General features: G+C 47.5%; 5 protein-coding genes across 5 annotated transcripts; 3 read left to right on the top strand and 2 right to left on the bottom strand.

Annotated features, from left to right (window-relative positions):
- Nucleotides 1-1,231: 1,231 nt before the first annotated feature.
- N7481_003482 (uncharacterized protein) lies at nucleotides 1,232-2,259 on the top strand (the record flags this gene model as incomplete). The annotated part of the gene is made up of 4 exons (XM_057262701.1): nucleotides 1,232-1,365; nucleotides 1,419-1,700; nucleotides 1,750-2,125; nucleotides 2,182-2,259. The coding sequence occupies 4 exons, from the start codon at nucleotides 1,232-1,234 to the stop codon at nucleotides 2,257-2,259; spliced, it is 870 nt and encodes a 289-aa protein (XP_057124362.1).
- A 2,111-nt stretch (nucleotides 2,260-4,370) lies between these two features.
- On the top strand, nucleotides 4,371-5,751 carry N7481_003481 (uncharacterized protein; the record flags this gene model as incomplete). The annotated part of the gene is made up of 2 exons (XM_057262700.1): nucleotides 4,371-4,786; nucleotides 4,866-5,751. 2 exons carry the CDS (start codon nucleotides 4,371-4,373, stop codon nucleotides 5,749-5,751), a joined length of 1,302 nt encoding a protein of 433 aa, XP_057124361.1.
- Nucleotides 5,752-6,318: 567 nt separating this feature from the next.
- On the bottom strand, nucleotides 6,319-9,826 carry N7481_003480 (DUF3723 domain-containing protein; the record flags this gene model as incomplete). Its single annotated transcript, XM_057262699.1, has 4 exons — nucleotides 6,319-8,811; nucleotides 8,841-9,014; nucleotides 9,064-9,356; nucleotides 9,409-9,826. 4 exons carry the CDS (start codon nucleotides 9,824-9,826, stop codon nucleotides 6,319-6,321), a joined length of 3,378 nt encoding a protein of 1,125 aa, XP_057124360.1.
- Nucleotides 9,827-10,089: 263 nt separating this feature from the next.
- Nucleotides 10,090-11,237, top strand: N7481_003479 (uncharacterized protein; the record flags this gene model as incomplete). The annotated part of the gene is made up of 4 exons (XM_057262698.1): nucleotides 10,090-10,668; nucleotides 10,716-10,815; nucleotides 10,867-11,081; nucleotides 11,136-11,237. 4 exons carry the CDS (start codon nucleotides 10,090-10,092, stop codon nucleotides 11,235-11,237), a joined length of 996 nt encoding a protein of 331 aa, XP_057124359.1.
- A 1,096-nt stretch (nucleotides 11,238-12,333) lies between these two features.
- Nucleotides 12,334-15,862, bottom strand: N7481_003478 (hybrid sensor histidine kinase/response regulator; the record flags this gene model as incomplete). The annotated part of the gene is made up of 2 exons (XM_057262697.1): nucleotides 12,334-12,593; nucleotides 12,697-15,862. The coding sequence occupies 2 exons, from the start codon at nucleotides 15,860-15,862 to the stop codon at nucleotides 12,334-12,336; spliced, it is 3,426 nt and encodes a 1,141-aa protein (XP_057124358.1).
- Nucleotides 15,863-18,145: the final 2,283 nt, after the last annotated feature.

Raw genomic sequence — 18,145 nt, 5'->3', positions numbered from 1 at the left:
GGCCCTCGTCAAATATGTGGAGCAAGGTGGGGTTCTTGAGACCTACGCTGATGTCTCTGATAGTGTTCGCGAGCAGCTCTATGCCGAGGAGAACCAGCGACTGGACAAAGAAAAGAAAGCTGCGGAGAATTCTACAACGGGTTCAGTGTGTCCTCCGATAAATATCAATGTCCTTCCAGCCGGATCATCTCAATAATCGACACAGTCTCCTGCTAATGATGCCATGGCTACCGGTCCGGGCTGTATTGAATCAATCATAATTGACGACCTGCTAGATGTCGCTGTGGACGAGTATACTGAATGGCAGCAATCGTGGGTGAGCAACGAGGCTTTCAGGAAGAACATCAATAAAGCACGCGATGTGACTCTCGAAAACTGTCTCGACCTCATGCAGATTTATGAGGATCAAGACCCAGGTTTCTTTGTTAAGCACGGTGTGAAAGTAGGTGCCGCCCGGCGGTTCGTTCGTGACATCGGCCTTTGGGTGAAACGATGCAAAGAAGCGACTTGCAACGAAAATACTCATTTAGTCTCGATATTTTATGTATAGCATGGATCGAAATCAGTTTCACCACTTCGCTCACGTAAAATCTTTCTCGAACCCTATTCCAAAACACGCTATACGTACCTAAACTAGTTGGTCTTCCCCTGAACCCTTGTCTTGGCAGTAATCCAATACAATCGTAAATAACACGATAATTATAGCCCCCGTTTTGAGTCTGTATGGTCTGTCAGGTGCCTGGACTCCTCTTTTTGGGCAAACTTATCAAACAGGAGCATGTCTGCCTGGTTAGTCGCAAATGGCTGGTAGAGAGCGAATACACCAGCACCCCTGCTCATCCCCCCTCTCACTGAGCAAACGGCTTACGATCAGTAGAGACTTAGGCCAATTTGGAAGCAGCTTGCACCCCAGGTCGTTTAGCCAATAGTTACTTGGGTTCTGAGACTCAGCCTCGTTTTTAGTTCTGCGCTAGCGCTCTCGCCACTAGCTTAGAGGGTTTGGCAAAGTCTATTAACGTGGGAGATTGGCCCCAATCGCGCTGCACTAGGTCGGAATAAGCTAGGCGTTTCTTTTCTGTAACATCGCGTTAAAGGGGTAAGACTGCTTACCCACATCTTCTGTGCCCCCTGCTTAAATACAACAACATGGGCACGCGAGGACTGATTTTCAGGTACCTTTTGATTTTGACATTCCTCGATTTTGGCATTCCTCCCAAAGAGGGTTCAGAAGATGCATCGCAATCAGATCGCTCAATATTTGCTATCCAGCCTGGCTTTCGCAATTGCAGTGATAGCTTATGACTCCTCGCTCAACTTCCGACCGGACAATGTGACTTTAAATGGGCTATACCACTGGGTTGGGTCGTAAGCATTAGTTAATCTCCACTTTCATGTCAAATCTCATTCTTATCAAATAGATATTACAATGGAACCACGCGGGTTGAGATCACGCCCTTTTCCGGATTTGCAGCGAAGGAGAAAGAGCAGCATGATGGAGCTTGGTGCCCGAATCTGCAAGGCAAAAGCTTTAACACCACATTCGCTACACTTCTTGCTCTCACCGAGCCTAGCAAATACAATGCCCCCAACATTCCTGTAAATGCCTTTTTCACCCTTTGGGACTATGACTATGACTTTTCTGTGGAGGATTATGATGCGCTTTTCGAGTTTCCTTGGGAATGGGGACTGTTTTCTTCTAAGTGAGTAAAGGTGCAGTATCTACCGGGACATCTTCTGATACTTGCCTAGTCCAGTGTTCGAATATTATACATTGGAGGAAACTAAAACGAAGTCCTACTTCAACTTCACACTTGAGAAAACCGACAGCGCGCCCTACAATCTCTCAGCAACAATTCGTGAACATGGAAGGCTTGACCTGTTCGATGGAGATAAATCCTTGGATTTCAATATGACCGCCTGTAATTCTTCTAGAGAGGTTACCTGGACTAGCGGCCTGATTTCTGACAACTGGTGGAGCAAAATGGCTTCTAACATTTCCTATCCAGATCCTAGTCTTGATATCCAGTTTGACAGCAGGAACGCAAACCTTACTTTGGATGGATACATTTCAGCTCGCTCTCCTAACTTATATGGAGCCGATACTAAAATCGAAGCAAAGATCAAAGTAACATTTTTGGGGGTGAACGACGCTTATCGTTCAGATCTTCTTAAAAATGATAGCTCGACTCCGACTTGGGTAAGAACCATTGGGTTTGGTCCTGGAAAGAGCAATGGATCGAGCAACAGGGAATCCCCTAGCGTACTGTCGCTTCTGGCTTATGCCTCTGCTTTATTCTTTGTTTCTATTTATATATAATCGGGTTTACAGTGTCAAGAAAGAACCCTGCAAAGATGGCTAAGTAACTTCTGTCGATCTAACAGGCGGTACTTTACCACTAGAGATTGAATGATTCAGCCACCACCAATTCCCTGCATGTTTAGTCGTATACCAGATCAACTCGGGATCACGTTTCAAGAAAACCGTAGCCCCTGAGGTCTAGAGATACTTCACCAACAGTCTTTCAGATAGTTCAATCAATCAAGAAATTCATGACAATTGGTTCCCTTAGTACTAGCGTATACGGAACTCCCCAGAACTTGGCTCTCCTAGGAATTATGAATGCGATCCTGGGGGCATGAGCAGTATTGCTAATACAAATCGCTTTAAGGGACTTCCATTCTTCGTAACGCTTTCTTGTGGCACGAGCTGCCTTGATGAATTCAGGTACGATAGTTGCCGTGCAGCGGCACGAAGAACGATCTAAACTCGCCTGGCCGCCCTGTTTACTAGACCATTGTCATCATATCATCATCCTCCTAATGCGAAAGCCTTGTCGGACGGCCGTATGAATTAGATTTGGGCCGAAGATATTTAAAAATTACCTTATGTAACTCACAACCCTTTTATGCTTTGGTTTGAAGCTTTCGGTATTGTTTGTAGCCACAAAACCTTACTATTTATGTCATAATAGATCTCTGCTTGTATGATCTACTGGATGTTGGAATAAAGTATTGTGATCTAGTATTATTAAAGGCTTATTCGAAAATGTCAATCATTATGCAATGTGGCTGATCAGAATAGTAATTTTAGTGCATGGCGTATTCAGTTATTATACAGTTTATCTTCATCAAGAGCTGGAAGTTACTTAAAGTAAACTATAACATCCACGGACGTGAATAAAAAATAGTTGTAGACATTTATTTCCCAAATTTATCCTTAATCAATAAATTATCATCGGCCAACATTAAAATAATACTACTCTTTTCAGGGTAATCTAATTGGTATTTATGTTCCCCGTAGTGGGAAGCTTATCAGGTATCAACTCTGCTTGAACTAGATTGAACTTTAAAGATCCCGAAGTCAACCAGGTACTAGTGGTTCACAGTATGTTTGCTAATGGCCACGACCCAAATATCAGTAGATGCTATAGAATTAAACGCTAAGGCCACCAAAATCCAAGGCACATTTCATAGTGTCTGAGATCATGCATGGAATAGGAATTTGAAAACTGCAGGCTTATTGAATATGGACCCAGCCAGATCAGTGACAGAGTGCGCGTTAATTGCGCCTCGTTGAATGCTTACTTTGTGATACTCCAGTCACAAGGCGACTTTAAGGAACGGTTGGGCGATTTAGGCAAGTGACTCATTAAGCCTGGGCGGGGTTAACCTGGGCTAAAAAGGCTGAAATTCACAATTGGCTTTAGGCTCCGCATTTCTAGCCTTCAAACCAACTCACAAAAAGCCGCACATCTGCGTGACCAGCTGGAAGGAAATACATCATGGTCATTCCTTCGATCTCCGATTCGTTGCCCCATTAGCTGAGCTAAGCTCAGATAAGCTGAGCATGTCGCCCATCTTTGCGTCCGTGAGTCAAGAATCAGGCAGAAGCTGCACAAACCGACACAGCCTGGCCAACGCCACACCGCCAACACGCTTGCTCTTCAGCAAGGTTGTCTGTGCATGTGCAGATCCTCGTCATACCTTTCTCCGCTATTAACTGATCGAGTGACTCATCAGCGAACTTCTCGATAACTGTTAGTTTAAATGAGGAACTGCCATCACTTTAATTAGCCTGACCTCAAAACGAAGGCCTTGTCTTCCAAGAAATACGCGCTTTGTACTTGAACAGCCGCCACCCCACCGCTTTCTCGTATCATGAACTACCCCGCCCGCCACCCCTGTTTGGGCAGCCGCCGCCCCATCTGACCCCACCGCCTTGGAATCTTCATCACAGAACAATGTAAGATGAACCCAGCGCTTACAACTCAACGCCACTTGGTGCTCTTTTCTAAAATACTGATACCCCTCCTCTGCTCCGAAAGTTCTCTTGGTCTACTCTTCCTCTTCTACTCTAAACGAACAAAAACATGGCTGAACCAATCGGACTGGCCTCTGGAATCCTTGCTATAGCGACTTTTGCATTTCGATGCAGTGTTTCACTTTATGAGACAGTGGACAGCTTCCGTTCACATCCAAAGCGTGTGCGTGACCTTCTTGCTGAGCTGGGGGCCCTTAGTGATGTGCTGACAGGTCTCGTTGACCTGCTCAAATCGAACTGTGGTGCCGATCTCTCAATTTTGGACCTGCCGCTATTGCGATGTGGTAATGTTTGCAAAGAGTTTCAGCAGGAGGTCCTTCAATGCGCATCGCGGTCAAATAGTAGTCGGACAAGCTTCCGTGACTGGGCTAGGCTGACGTTCATGGGTAATAATATTGACGATTTCCGCGACTTGTTGGCAGGATATAAAGCCACGATTAATATTGCCTTAACCGATGCAAACTTGTAAGTCACTCCTAGGTGTTACAGCGTTCTTTTCAGTTTTTCTGGGCCCCTTTCGGACTTTTGGCTCATTATTCGCAAGGCGTCTATCAGCGGCTGCTGTTGAGAATATCGAGGAGTACGAGAGTCTTATTCAAGATGCGAAAGAGGACCTAGGAGCTCGACTCGAAGGGATCGATAGGAAGCTGGCAGAACTGGTTGAGAAGAATACCACTCAGCCTGGGGCAGATGCAGCAGAGATGCGCTCGCTAAGAGAAGAGCGCCTGAGCACAGAGAAGTGTCTTCAGATCTGCGCCCAGTTGTCGAGGCACATCGATCAGATCCAGCTGATGTCCGACGAGGCGGGTTCACCCCGGGGACCAGGTGGAGCTGAAGCCTCACCCGAATCGGTCACAAATGAAGGTCTACGTGAATGCAAAACTAGCTTGACTGCGACGACTATTAAGTTGGAAAAGCATATGCGAGATGTCATGGATAGGCTGCTCGCCAAATCAAAGACTACGACCTCCTCTGATGAAGATACTCAAGATTTATCGAGGCTGCGCGACGAGTGGGAAACAGCTCGGCAGTGCTTGGATATCTGCTCACGAGCCGATAATCATTTAAAGGATAACGTCAGCATCATTGAAAACCACGGCACTGGCGATGCCCTGCAGTTTATGGTGTCCACAAATGGAAAGGTTCTCCACGGGAAGAACCGGGGCTTGGGTTGGAGGAGCAGGCAAGTGGGAGGCTACATGAGCGACGAATCGATCCAGCAATTATCGCGAGACCTCGCTACTATTCATACTAGTCACCTGAGGGGTGAGATATCTATCTCAAACGATGGCACCACGCCAAACCCAGAAGATGTGATAGAAGGCGAAATGACTGCCGAATTTAAGGAACGATATGGGCGAGGCTTCACTCTGAAACCGGCGCGCACACCAGACACGCAGACTTTTTCACGGAGTGCGAGCAGTGAATGAGTAGAGTTGCCAGGGACGGTCTGCTAGAAAATGCATTCTCTTTTCATAATTAAATACCATAGTATACATTTGCTTTCTCCAAGAAGGCTTCTGTCTCATTCGCCAACGTAACATTCTTCTACCATACCAGCAAAACCGGCAAAGGTACTCACTCCCACCTACACTTGGATGAGAGGCCTGCGCGGATTTAAAGATAAAGATTTCGAACCTACGTGGCCAAATGTCTATATTGGATCTATGTTGCTTGTTGTAAAGCTAGTTGTGATGGTAATCCAGTGATTAACGTCCGTGATGGCTCTAGCTCAACTGGCAGGTGTCCATGGCCGGGAAGCCGTGGTGGAATGGCTGCAGCCTTAGGCACCAAGCTTTAGAGCAGGTGATCTGGGGCCGGATCCTTCTGGCTGTAGACGTAGGTCCAATGTGGACCTACGTCTACAGCTCTCGGTCGAGCTTGGCTTTCAGTCTGCCAACTGGCGTCCAAGGTAGCTTTGCAGCCATGGCTGCCTGAGGTCTCTAGTTTTACTTCGGTGTCTGTTTTAAATCTTTTGATTTCTGTCCCTATAATCACTACTGCCGGCGTTTCGCCGCTCGATCCCGGTCGCTGTCATCTTGTAGTGCCCGCGTGATTGAATCCATCGTTTCTTCACTGTGAACTAGATCGTCACCCAATGTCATGAAGACAGTATTTGTACCATCTTCGACCGCTGCATTGAAGCACAGTGCAGGGGCCACCTGACGCAGATTTTTATCATAATAAGTAGCATGTCGCTCGCGCGCATTCTTTGCCGCCATTCTTTCCACAGGAGACGGATCGGATCGGTCGACCACCATTTGATGGACCATATGGTTCCATTCGCCGTTCTTATCACGTGCACGGAATATTATCGTCACTTTTGAAGCTTTGTCTAGAGCCTCTGAGTCAGACTCAGCAGCCTCCTCTCGGCCTTGGATACCGCCCTGTTCCTCTACTTGATATCCTGTTCTTCCTTCATCCGCGTGCGGGGTTGTTTCTGGTTGACTGGGAGCCTCTGCCGCCTCGACACTTGCACGCGGCGAGATGTGAGGAGTGGCTTCCGCCACGGGTTCTTGCTGTACCCCTCCATGAACTTGCGGCGAGTCACCCACAGGTACAATCCCTGACGATTGTCTAGATGGCTCTGCCCCAGAACCCACCGCTACATGATATTCGCGCTCCTGATCAATTGATCCCGGGTTTTCTGTTGTCTTATCTGCACCGGTCAGGGCATCTCTCGCTTCTGTGACTTCCGGGCGACTAAGCTCTACATCTGCTCTAGCTTGTGGTCGACGGTGTTCTTCGAGAAAATCGATTGTGGTGAGAGGCCTTGCCGTTGGAACTTGAACACCCATATGTGTCGGCTGCAATAGTGTGTTTATTTCCTGCTCCAAAGCATCCTGTGGTGTTGAGCTGAGCAGCTCAGGTGCTCGCTGGCGCCGCCGCTGTGTCCGGTCATATGGTTTCCTCCTCTGGCTTTCCCTTATGTGACTTTTTCTGCTCATAGACCTAGACGGGCCCTGTGCTTCATCCGGTGCCTCACGTCCTTCCAACATTCTTAGCGTGCTTTCATTTTCGCCCATCGGCCATGGTGACTCTGTTGTCTCTACCGCTTCGCCATTCTGTGCGTCTGCGGGCTCCTCCATGTGATCATCATGCGGGGATACTCTCCCAGATGTGCTTTCTTCTTCAATCACTTGCAGCTGCTGACTTTCTGTGTCCAACTCAGCATTATCGATGTCGATTCTTGATTCCTCTTCCACGCTGAGCATCCGACCCAATTCGATATGTGACCCTTGTTCTGGTTCATCGGGCATAGCGAGTCCCCGGGGAATAATCTCAGATTCGTCTGCCGAACTTCCACTTCTAGCAGCCAATCCAGCCTCACTATTGGTCATTATCTCTAGTCTCTGCTCCGATTCTCCGACTTCCATTGTATCATTGCGAGTGAGCTCCATTTCAGATGCAGAACGTGATGTGGATAGGTTGCCAGGATTGGACCTTGGATGGTTTTCCGAGCGAGCCAGCTGATATTCTCGTTTCTGTTGCTTCTGCAACTTTCTATCTCGCTTCTCTTGGCGTCTCTCCCGACGTATCTCTTTCTGTCGCTCACGGTCTGGACTGGCATCATGGTGGCTTGATGTGTCTATGGGAGCTGTTCCTAAATCCGGAGGTGAATGATCTCTCGGAACGAAAAGTGGAGACGTAGGTAAGTCAGGGTCCGGAGGTGCATCTCCCATCTCCCGGTCCATATCTGGTATTCTCAGATCGCTGAAAAAGGTAAAATAGACGTTGCGCCTCACGAAAAAGGAAGTGGCCTTCTGCAAGTCTGGAGTGAACCCATCATGTATTTGGTCAATGAAAAGAAACTGACGATCTTGCAATTGCTCTCTGGCTTGCGGGTGTCCCTGTCGAGACTCTTTCTTGACTTCTCTTCCCCCGGTGTATTTCATTGGTGGCTGATGGTCAAGAGTGGTGGCCCGCAAGAAACAATCGATGACTTTGCTGATGAGTGTCTCAACTTCCCCCTCGTCATACCGGTAACGATCTGGTCGGCGAGCCTTCAAAAGAGCATCTCGCGCGATTTGACGATCCGGCGATTGCTGGATGAGCTGCTCGATTTCTGGTGATTGAAATCCAAGCCTCTTTGCAAGTACCGCCATGTCGTACAGGATCATATCATCCACCGTCTCACGTTGAGGTTTTGCGATATGGCCCTTCTTTTGCTGCTTTTTGGATAACCTTGGGTAATGGCGCATAGCATAGAGCCAAAGCTGTCTGTATCCAAGCTCTGCATGATCAGCCTGAGGGCGTGCATATTCTCGAAACTCTGATTCGGATATCTGTATACAGCAACGCGCACTGTCAGGGTCGAACGGCAAGAACGCGGCACGCATGGCGCTTCTGATCGTCGGGAAAGATTTGTTTGGTGTGATCAGTCGTTTCATGCAGTTCGCGCAGGACTCCAGGTACCACAGATTTTTGAAAATGTATGTAGAGACGGTATGATTCCTTCCGTCTTCCTCAATCGTTTCCAGATCGATGATCTTTCCGATGCAGTGAATTTAGGAAATACTCCACCACTGTGCACAAGCCCTTTCACAGTGGTTCTGTCTCTCGAAGAAACACCAGGTGCCAAAAGTTGTAAGGTTTCCACTGTATGTGGATCGACCTTAAGCATTTTGATACGATCGTTTCCTAGAAGTGATGACCAGAATTGTAGAAGTCTATTCAGCGCATGCACTATCTCCTGGGAGGATAAATCAGTAACTCCCGAATTTCAAGGTAAACCATCTTACCTCATCACAGCAGATAGCCAGGGCCTGCGGAAAGGAACCAATCTGCATACCATGTACTACTAGAGATGGTAGGACAAGCAAGGAATCAAAAGCAGCTCTGACAGTTGGATGAGACTCCAGCCCCCGAAGTCTTCTGGCCTTGTTCTCTGACAACCGTGCCAGCCACCGATTCTCAAAGTGTGCATTTGCCTCATATCGATATTGTCGTACTTTGCGGTAAATCTCACCGTCAGTCGGGACTTTCTCATTTGAGTATTCTTCAATTATGGTTGTTTGCAGGCCGGGGCTGATATCTTGAGGCTGTTAGAAAGGCTTTGTGGGGCAATCTCCAGAATTCTAGCTTACCATCCAAGTACAAATTGACAGTCCACCATTGGTCGATGGGTGACAAATGTTCCTCTCCAGCTTTTAATCGATGTTGACCATGTAGGCACTTTACCTGATCGGAGTTGAAATGCAGGTGTGGGTATCGATTCGGTTGGTCAGTCATCATCTCGGCGGCACTCACTTGTGCGGATCGAAGAGCATCATGAAGATGCTGGCTCGACACCACGGCACTAACATGGTTGTAGACATCAAGTCGTCGGCAACCTTCTTTGTCAAATACTTCACAGAGCCTTCGCACATTTGTCGCGTTCAGATGATGAGAGACAGACGGGTGAGGGACAATTTGACTAATATTAATTTTGGCGGTCCCTTGATACTTTCGATGTCTTTCTGTCACAAGCCGAAGTTCACTTTCCGTGTACAAAGTCTCATCCATTTCTGTGAATGAAGGGATAATCTAGATTTCATGCAATACAAAAGATCAGTTATTTATGTTTTCTGGGTAAGTACGCTCCACAGAACACAGCCCCACTTACTCGCTGCTTATTCAGCGGCCTGGTGGCCTTTATTGCTAAAACAAGTTGAGGGCGTTCAGAAATAGAATCTGCTTTTCAGCTATAAAAACGACCCCTCCAACCTTCTAGCTACTGTATCAGTCTACCTTATTCTTCTTTCCTATTGCACTAAACTGATCTCATTATGTCGAAAGAAGATAAACATTGTACGGCAATCGACTTCGCGAGCTACAAAGAACTAATTGCGAACCGACCACGACAGACCCCTTTAAGCGGGCAACCAGAGCGGCTTGATAAACCCGTTCAACCGGGTGCAAATTCGAGCCCCCAAGTAAGCAAACCGCTGCCGTCCCGGGGCGAGCATTCACGAAAAGTTGTGAGCGGGGGCCCGAAGGACTTCGGCCTACCTCAACTATGTGAGGAAAGTGAATATCGTCGGTTGATCGTGAGAAAGGAATCGCCTTGGGACACATTCCGTCGCACCCTTCGTTGTAACCTGGCAGGTGATGTATTCATTGTCGCTCGCCGTTCCCGCCCGTCCCAAGTGGTTGCCATTCGGGAGTACACCCAAGGGGATGTAAATAAAATGCTCCGGTGGTATGAAATCCTTGATCATGATAATTTGTTATCTGCCAGGGAATGCTTCGTGGATGGAGGGTCTATGTTTGCTCTTGTTGATGATCTCCCGCTCACTTTGGAGCAACTCGTGGGATGTCGCACTATGTTTCCCACCGAGGCGGAATTGGCGTCCATGGTTTGGCAGGTATGCAGTTCTTCGAGTTTCAGCTGTCAGACTACTCACAAACTTAGATTCTGAATGGGCTTTGTTACCTCAGTAGTAAATCACTAGAGCATCAATCTCTGACATGTCGAAATATACTTCTTGGCCTTGATGGTGTCGTCAAAATCGGTAGGTATCTTGAGATTCCCTGTTAACATCCATTGGCTGATTTCTTTTTAGCTAGCTTGGAAATGTGCATGGAAAGTCAGCCAGGTGAGATACAAAGAGTGTACATCAAAGCCCTTTCCTCAATTACTATGGAAACCATGCAAAAATATGTAAAAGATGATGGGGTAGTGGGGGTAGATGATGTGGATCGTTGGCCTGTTGACTCCGATGCCTTTGAATTTCTCTCCGCACTCTCGACAGCAAAGTCCATTGAGTCCTTGAAAGAGGTACGGCTATCACTACTACACACGTATAAAAATATAGCACTAAGGCCTATCTAGCAACCGCTTGTTCGTAAGAAAGATCGATTGCTCGGGGAGTTGGCTCTTCTTGCTCGGTCGGTTTTACTCTCTGCAAGGATGTTCTATTCCTATGAGAAATAGCAGGAAATCGTCTCGAGATGCCTCTCATCTATCCATATGGCTCCCAAGATTATAATGAGCAAACGTCCAGGATGGCTAAAAGCAACAAGGGGATCATTGAAGATTGGGATGTTAGAATTTGACTATAGTAACAAGCAAATTGCAATTCCTATTGATTATTAACTATATCTGTTTACGGAGCTACCCTTTTTCTCTTTCCTCAAGTGAATTCCAAGATCCCGTGGCCGATCTGCAGACGAGAGCGGTAAGCCAAATTCGGCTTTTGCTGAGCCTTGGAATGATGGCGCCCTAAATGCTTCTCGTAACCCTGGGCCGCCCGGCTATAGAATTTATACGCTTTTCAAGCTTCTTAAAAGCACTATACTGTATAGAGCATCAAGGTTGTTGACTGTATTCATAGTAAAGATATCATCAGGACTCAAGACCTTCTTGTGTCCTGCTGTAGCCCGCTTGGACATATCTTCTAATTTTTCAGCTGACCTCGTAGGTCATGAAGACACCGAAAAGACCCCCCTCGTAAAAGCTCCCGGTACTCAGTATTTACCGTAGACACGTCTAACCGGCTACAGACTTGCAAACTTCATGCGGCTTCTCTTCATCACTACCCCATTTATTTGTGAGTAAATGCTGTCACGACTACCGTTGATTCTAAGAAAACTGATAGCACGCCCACTTGCCAAGTCCTGGTAAAACAATAGCAGGCTTTTTTTAAAAAGGAAACTATGGTCTTACCATCTTCGGGTTATGGGGTTTCGAATTGATATGACTGTCGAGTGGTCATTTAATGAACGCCTTGTTTCAACCAGATCAGTCAACCGATGAAACGCTCCAGACGAATGAAGTCGATCAATTATAAATACAGTCAACGACGGGATCAGGCCATCAGGATCCTGCATTCAAGACCAAATGGCCCGTCGCTCTTCGTCGCTGGATTCAGTGAAGGCTTTGCCGCTCAGGACCATCTCACCCATTTGTAAGAGATCTTGTTAATGGAGATACATATATATTGCTCATACCGAAGACTTAACTCGCAGGTATTGGGGGCATTCATTGATATCGCTTGCGCATGACCACTGCTCCATCTATTGGCAAAACGTCATGGGGAATCCGGCCAAATCTCGCGTCGCAGGATAGCTTGCAAATGCTTTCGCTTAAGAGGCTTCACCAAAAAAGTGTTAATGCCCGAGCCCAACGCTTCCTTTTGAGCACCAGCAGTATCAAGCCCAGTCAAAGCGGCTATGACCGTAGGTGGAAGGTTTTGTCGATCCGATTCGGCCAACCTGGCACGATACTCGTTCTCTATGCGTCGAATTTCCCTTGATGCTTTGAAACCATCCATTACGGGCATTGAGATATCTGACATTATCAGCTTGAGTGGTCAAAAGAAAGACAAATTGGATGACTGTTCGAACAATAGAGATTGAGGGAAAGAGAACTGGAAATTTCTAGAGAAACATACCGATGATGATGACTTGGAATGATCCAGGATTGGCCTTATATATGTCAACAGCCTGGGCTCCATCCTTAGCGGTCTTGTATGTGAAACCATCTTTCTGAACGTAGACACAAAGTAACTGGAGATTGACATCATTGTCATCTACAAGCAATACAGATTGCTTTTGTGGATCCTGTTTTCCTTCACCCGGTGCCCCTTCCTCACGCTGAGGAGATAACTTTGACAGAGAGGTTTGATGATGATCAACCCTTGGGCCTTCAGTTTCTGGGGAACTTCCATCCCCCTGGCTTCCCATTGTATCTGCGGTTGGTCGCTTGCTAATCTTCATCCTATCTTGGGGAGGATCACTAGCTTCAATGTTAACTGGCAAATGGGAGGATTCAGGCACCTCTACCCAATGAGTTGGCTCGTCACTGCCGCGGCGACCTTTTTGCTGATCACGTTGTCGATTTATGCACATTTTCATTGCCCTAGCTAGCTTTCGAGGTCCACAAGGCTGGCTCAAAAACTCGAAGGATGTTGTTTGGCTCTGATTCCTAGAAGCAACAAACATGCGATGAGCTTCCTCCGGTGACTGGCAGATGACGATAACTGGTGAATTATGTATATCACCAATATTGAAACGGCGGGCAAGACCGAATAGGTCTCTTCCTTCAACGTCCTCGCAGTCCAGCTCTGTCTGGAGGGCCAGGTAGAAGTCAAAACAAAAGTTTTTTCCTTCTGATGGCGATAGGTTGGTCACTTCAAGACCAAACCAATCACGGCACATTCGTTCCAATGACGAATATAAGGCCGTATCGCGTTGTGAACGAAGGGACTGTCCGAATCCTAGGATCCCGATTCTCTTGCCTTCAGTAAGGTTCTTCAAGGAAAGGAAGGGCCTATATGAAGATTCTGATACTGCAGTTGACTTGGTCAGTGGTGCGTGGATTGAGATTTGAGTGCCCTGTCCAACGGTGGATTCAATTTCAACAAAACCACCAAGAAGACCAACAGCCTGGCGAACAATGCTCAATCCTAACCCACTGCCGGGGGCAAGAGGATCCTCCTGCTCGAATGGGCTGAACAGATCGTTTTGCAGAAATTTCGGCCCGATACCCTTTCCAGTGTCCTTTACGGTGATAGTCACATCGAAACCTTGTTTTTGCTTGCTAGGAGGCCTTTTTGAGGTAGCACTGGTGCTTGAAGTTGATTTAAATCCGAGATAAATATATCCGGAAGGTGTGTACTTGAGCGCATTCCCAAGGATATTCATAAGAATGCGTCTCCAGGCACCAGTATGGGTGTCAAAGTCCCACTCTGTGCCGGGCTCAATGTCAAATATGACCGTAACCTGACAGGCTCGGGGACCAACAGGGTCTGCCTGGTGAGTATGGCCGGCAGACCGCGATGAAGACTCTGTCAGGGCGGGGGGAGGTGCTTGTGGGTTATTGTAGAAGCAGTATCCGGCAAACACACAGTCTGTGACTTCTTCGAGAACAGCATCCAGCTCAACATGAGAGGATGATGGGTTCTCACCAAGGGGCATGTTCCGTGGTACAGTTGACTTTCTTCTATTTTTTCTGCTTCGAGAGGTATCACCTTTCCTGTATTGATCGATAAATGTCAGATCAAGCAGGCTGTTGATAGTATCCAGCAGAGTACGACCACACGACTCGACCGTATGAACCATCCCATGCTGAAGTGCATTCATGGCTGTATCACTCAGAATATCGGCCGTACCCAGGATTCCGTGCAGTGGATTTCGGAGTTCGTGTGTGATGCTGCTGATGAGGTTGGTTTTGGCCTTCTCTGCTACTTCCACATCAATCCGACGAATTTCAGCCATTACACTATTAGTGAAGGCTAATGTGTATACGAGTTCGTTTTCCAATGTGAAAATCCGGCGTGAGTCATTTGTCCAGATCAGTGCTCCGGCAAACCATATTTTTCGGTCCGAGTCCCAGATAGGTAAAACGAGGATATTCCTGGCACCGGGAAATATTTTGATCAAATCATCGGCATGACGCTGAAAGGCTGGTCTTCGTCTCCGTTTGCTCGCTGGTCCATGCTCCGCGATATCATTTTCGGACCCGGAATCCTTCTGGGATCGACGATCACTGTCCTCTGAAACCGATCCCTGAGCATTGTAAGAAAAGATCTTACCGTGAGGGTATCGGTGAACTAGGGAAGTAAATAGTGGTTCTGGCACCATCACTGCTTGACCAGCTCTTGCCTCCTCATTGATGCTCGACGCCCTTGAGCTGGAAAACCCTAAGCATTCGGACACTCTCGGACTATGGCTATCAGAATCCTGATCAGTGTCGGAAATAGGTCGGCGAAGTGATCGGTCTGATCCCGTGCTATCGTCGCCGCTTGACTTGACATCATCGGAATAGGAGCCAGACACCCTGCGCTTGGATGTATCAACTAGGTTTCCGAAGCGCTGGCTGTTCGCCTTAAGAAACATCACCCCTTCCGCCCCGATTGCCTCCCTGAGTAAATTTGCTGCGCGCGAGAAAACGTTTCGGATGCTGGATGGGAGGGCGTCTTCCATCAGGCCACTACCTGTGAGTGTGGCTCGCGCAGAGTTGTTGTCTTGAGAAAATTCTATCCCAGGTTTCTGATCATTGCCTGCCTGGCTGACTTGCATTTTCTGGTTAGAGCTGTCTGGGTCATAACTCTTGGTACAAGAACGACTGGCTTTGTTGGATGGTTCTCGAATGGTGAGTGTTTTCGTGTCCGTTTCCTTTGCAAGCTCTTGTAAATCTTGCTGCTCAATATTCAGCCGGCCCTCTGTAGAATCCCCGGATTTCTCTGCGGCAAGGTACTGCGCATGGGCCTCTGGCCAAGAATCGCGAAGTGTGGTCTTCCCTTCCACAAAACTGCCAAGTCCAACAATCATATGTTCTGCTCGGCGGCTGCTGACTGCCGCTTCTTTCATTACCAAGTGTTCCATCACAGTCGCAGCCATGTCCTTCATCAACTGACGAGAGTGTTGATCGGGACCTGATGATCTGGCCTTGCTGTCCATTACGCTGAGCGCACCAATCTTATATCCTCGTGGGCTGATTATTGGAACCGCCAGACAAAAGCGCACTTCTGATAGCCCGGCTTGCAACCCCGAAGGTTCAAAGCGCTCATCCTGCATCACATCCAGAACAACCAAGATACCGTCATGGCCGCCCATATCCTCACTATGATGCCCACGGCGCGGGGATGACCCGACATAGTGACATATGCCTCTCTCTTTAGGCAATATACAACACCCTAAGATTAATCGCTCATTGTCGTGTGTGGTGTGACCCCCAATGAGACTCAAGGTTGGAGTAGACTCTGCCAGTATGTGTTGGTGTGTGGAGTCAAAGAAAGAAATTAAGGCTCGCTCAGCTCCCAGTCGATTCGCTGCTAACTGGGCGTATGAAGTCAGCGCAGGGTCTGAAGAGGCCTGTGGAATGAAGTCATCGCCACTGGCACGGTCAAAGGGGGCATAACACGATAAGGATTGTTCGCTCGGAATGTATCTATCGGCGATCGGCGATCAGTTAGCGAAAGTAAATCCAGACGAACATATCATTGCCAGTCTCAAAAAGATAGCTTGAGGAATGATATCGTACTTGTGAAATTCTCGCTCTTGTGCCAGTCTATAGCGCGAGTGCGTGTCGAGACCTATGATAGCAGCCATTCCGGCGACAATAATATCAGAGCAGTGCGTTTTTGCGCGGAAGCTATCTTACATAGCGACGCAGGGGTATAAAGAAGCATTGGGAAGTGGGCTTATCTGGTTTTCCACAGCCTAAGCAGGTTATCATCCAATTATATTGCTCAGTGTATCGTTAGCGTGTCCACTCACTCTAATTACGTCATAGACAAGAAGCTGGAGGGAATCAAGGGAATCACAATTCCAAGATCGACAAAAAAAGAAGAGGGTGCCCGCGAACGCAACGATGGTTCTGAAAGCCCCGTCTCATACAGGGCGTTCAACAGCTACCATAATAGCTCGTAGCTGGCCACCAGAGAGTCCGGTTTTGAAGGGCTGTGGATGCTCAGCAGTCGTGGATCGCAGATCTGTGGATGGCACCTTCCTGGGAATCGGATTGCTGCATTATATTCCCTTACTTCGGACTAGACCGTCTTGACTTAGGGTTGTAGTTATATCGCAACAGGATGACAGTCGATCTGGTCCCTTGCAGAGCTGAACCGTGCATAGCCTGTCAGCCAATATCAAATCATCATGCTTCTTCACGCTTGAGGATTGAAACACCAACCATACTAGCCCAGAGACACCAGCATTCAATGGGTCTAGCTTAGTATATCTAGATTTCAGGCAAGGTTATTGTGTGATTTTTATGTGCAAATGATTTTTTATGTGCAAAATGAGAAGAAAATCCTCTTGGGCAGCCCTGACCTCTATGTGATTTCGAATGCTCTCCCAAGACTGTAAATCGTACAAAAGGCGACCTAAATTTTGTTGAGAGAAATGAGGAGTATCATAACACGGTAATGGGCAAAACTAATCATTAAGGATTATATAATCTTACTCATGCCAGCCGCCAGACTAATGGGCTAGACACGTTCGGTATCCCCATAAAAAATTCGTTGGCCAAAGCCACAGTTCATCCGAGTGGACGGCTGCGTTCTCCGGGCGATTGCGACCAGACAAGTTATTTCCCCACTTCCCGGGTAGTCTGATCCTCCGTGCCCATCGATATCCTTCCCAATTGGTTCCCTCGCGTCCGCATGGAGAGCCACTTACGTCATGGTACCTGATTCGCCGTGGACCTGGGGTTCCCGCCCCATCTGAAACCTCTGGTTTTTGCTGCTGACAACACGACACCCTCTCTCTACCTTAGGTGAATTGTCATCCAACAACTTCTATTCCTAACATTGGTACAACTGTATCCGACTTGCTTCTACAACTATTTCGCCGAACCATATCTTTGTACGCGTACCTTTTGTCTATGCGAAACCTATTTTAAATCAAAGACTACTTCTTCTGTCTCTTGAACAAGGCTTCTCGCTGAGACTAGACTCTGTATGGAAGGTAAGCACGAAATTATTACCATGCCTTGTTGAGACAGACTTTGTTTCTTGCGTTCACGGGATACAACACCTAATAACGATGTTTCCGTTCTTCCCAGCTTGGTGACCGCTACTTCGCTGTTCAGTTGGCCCCGCTGATATTACGACAAAATAGATGCTCCCCAGTGAACGAAATACGCAAGGCAACAATCGTTCCAGACCTTCACGCCCATATCGATTTTCGACCCTAGTGCTAGCAACTCTCTGACCCAAAGTGCCATGGAAGCCTATACTCACGCCATGCTGGCTTATACCCTTTCCCAGATATCGTCTCTATCGTCTCTTGGCATAAACGAAATTCAAGACATCAGCGCCAGTGTCTCTGATGATGTTCCCACGATCAGTGTGCTATCCCAAGGCCCCGATCCTCCCATTGCAGCTGAGACTAAAG

This window comes from Penicillium waksmanii (genome assembly GCF_028829765.1).
Source record: "Penicillium waksmanii strain IBT 27052 chromosome Unknown utg000004l:1.0-5674109.0:1.0-5678898.0, whole genome shotgun sequence".
Taxonomy (NCBI): Eukaryota; Fungi; Ascomycota; class Eurotiomycetes; order Eurotiales; family Aspergillaceae; genus Penicillium; species Penicillium waksmanii.
This window is presented reverse-complemented; position numbering and strand designations above follow the sequence as displayed.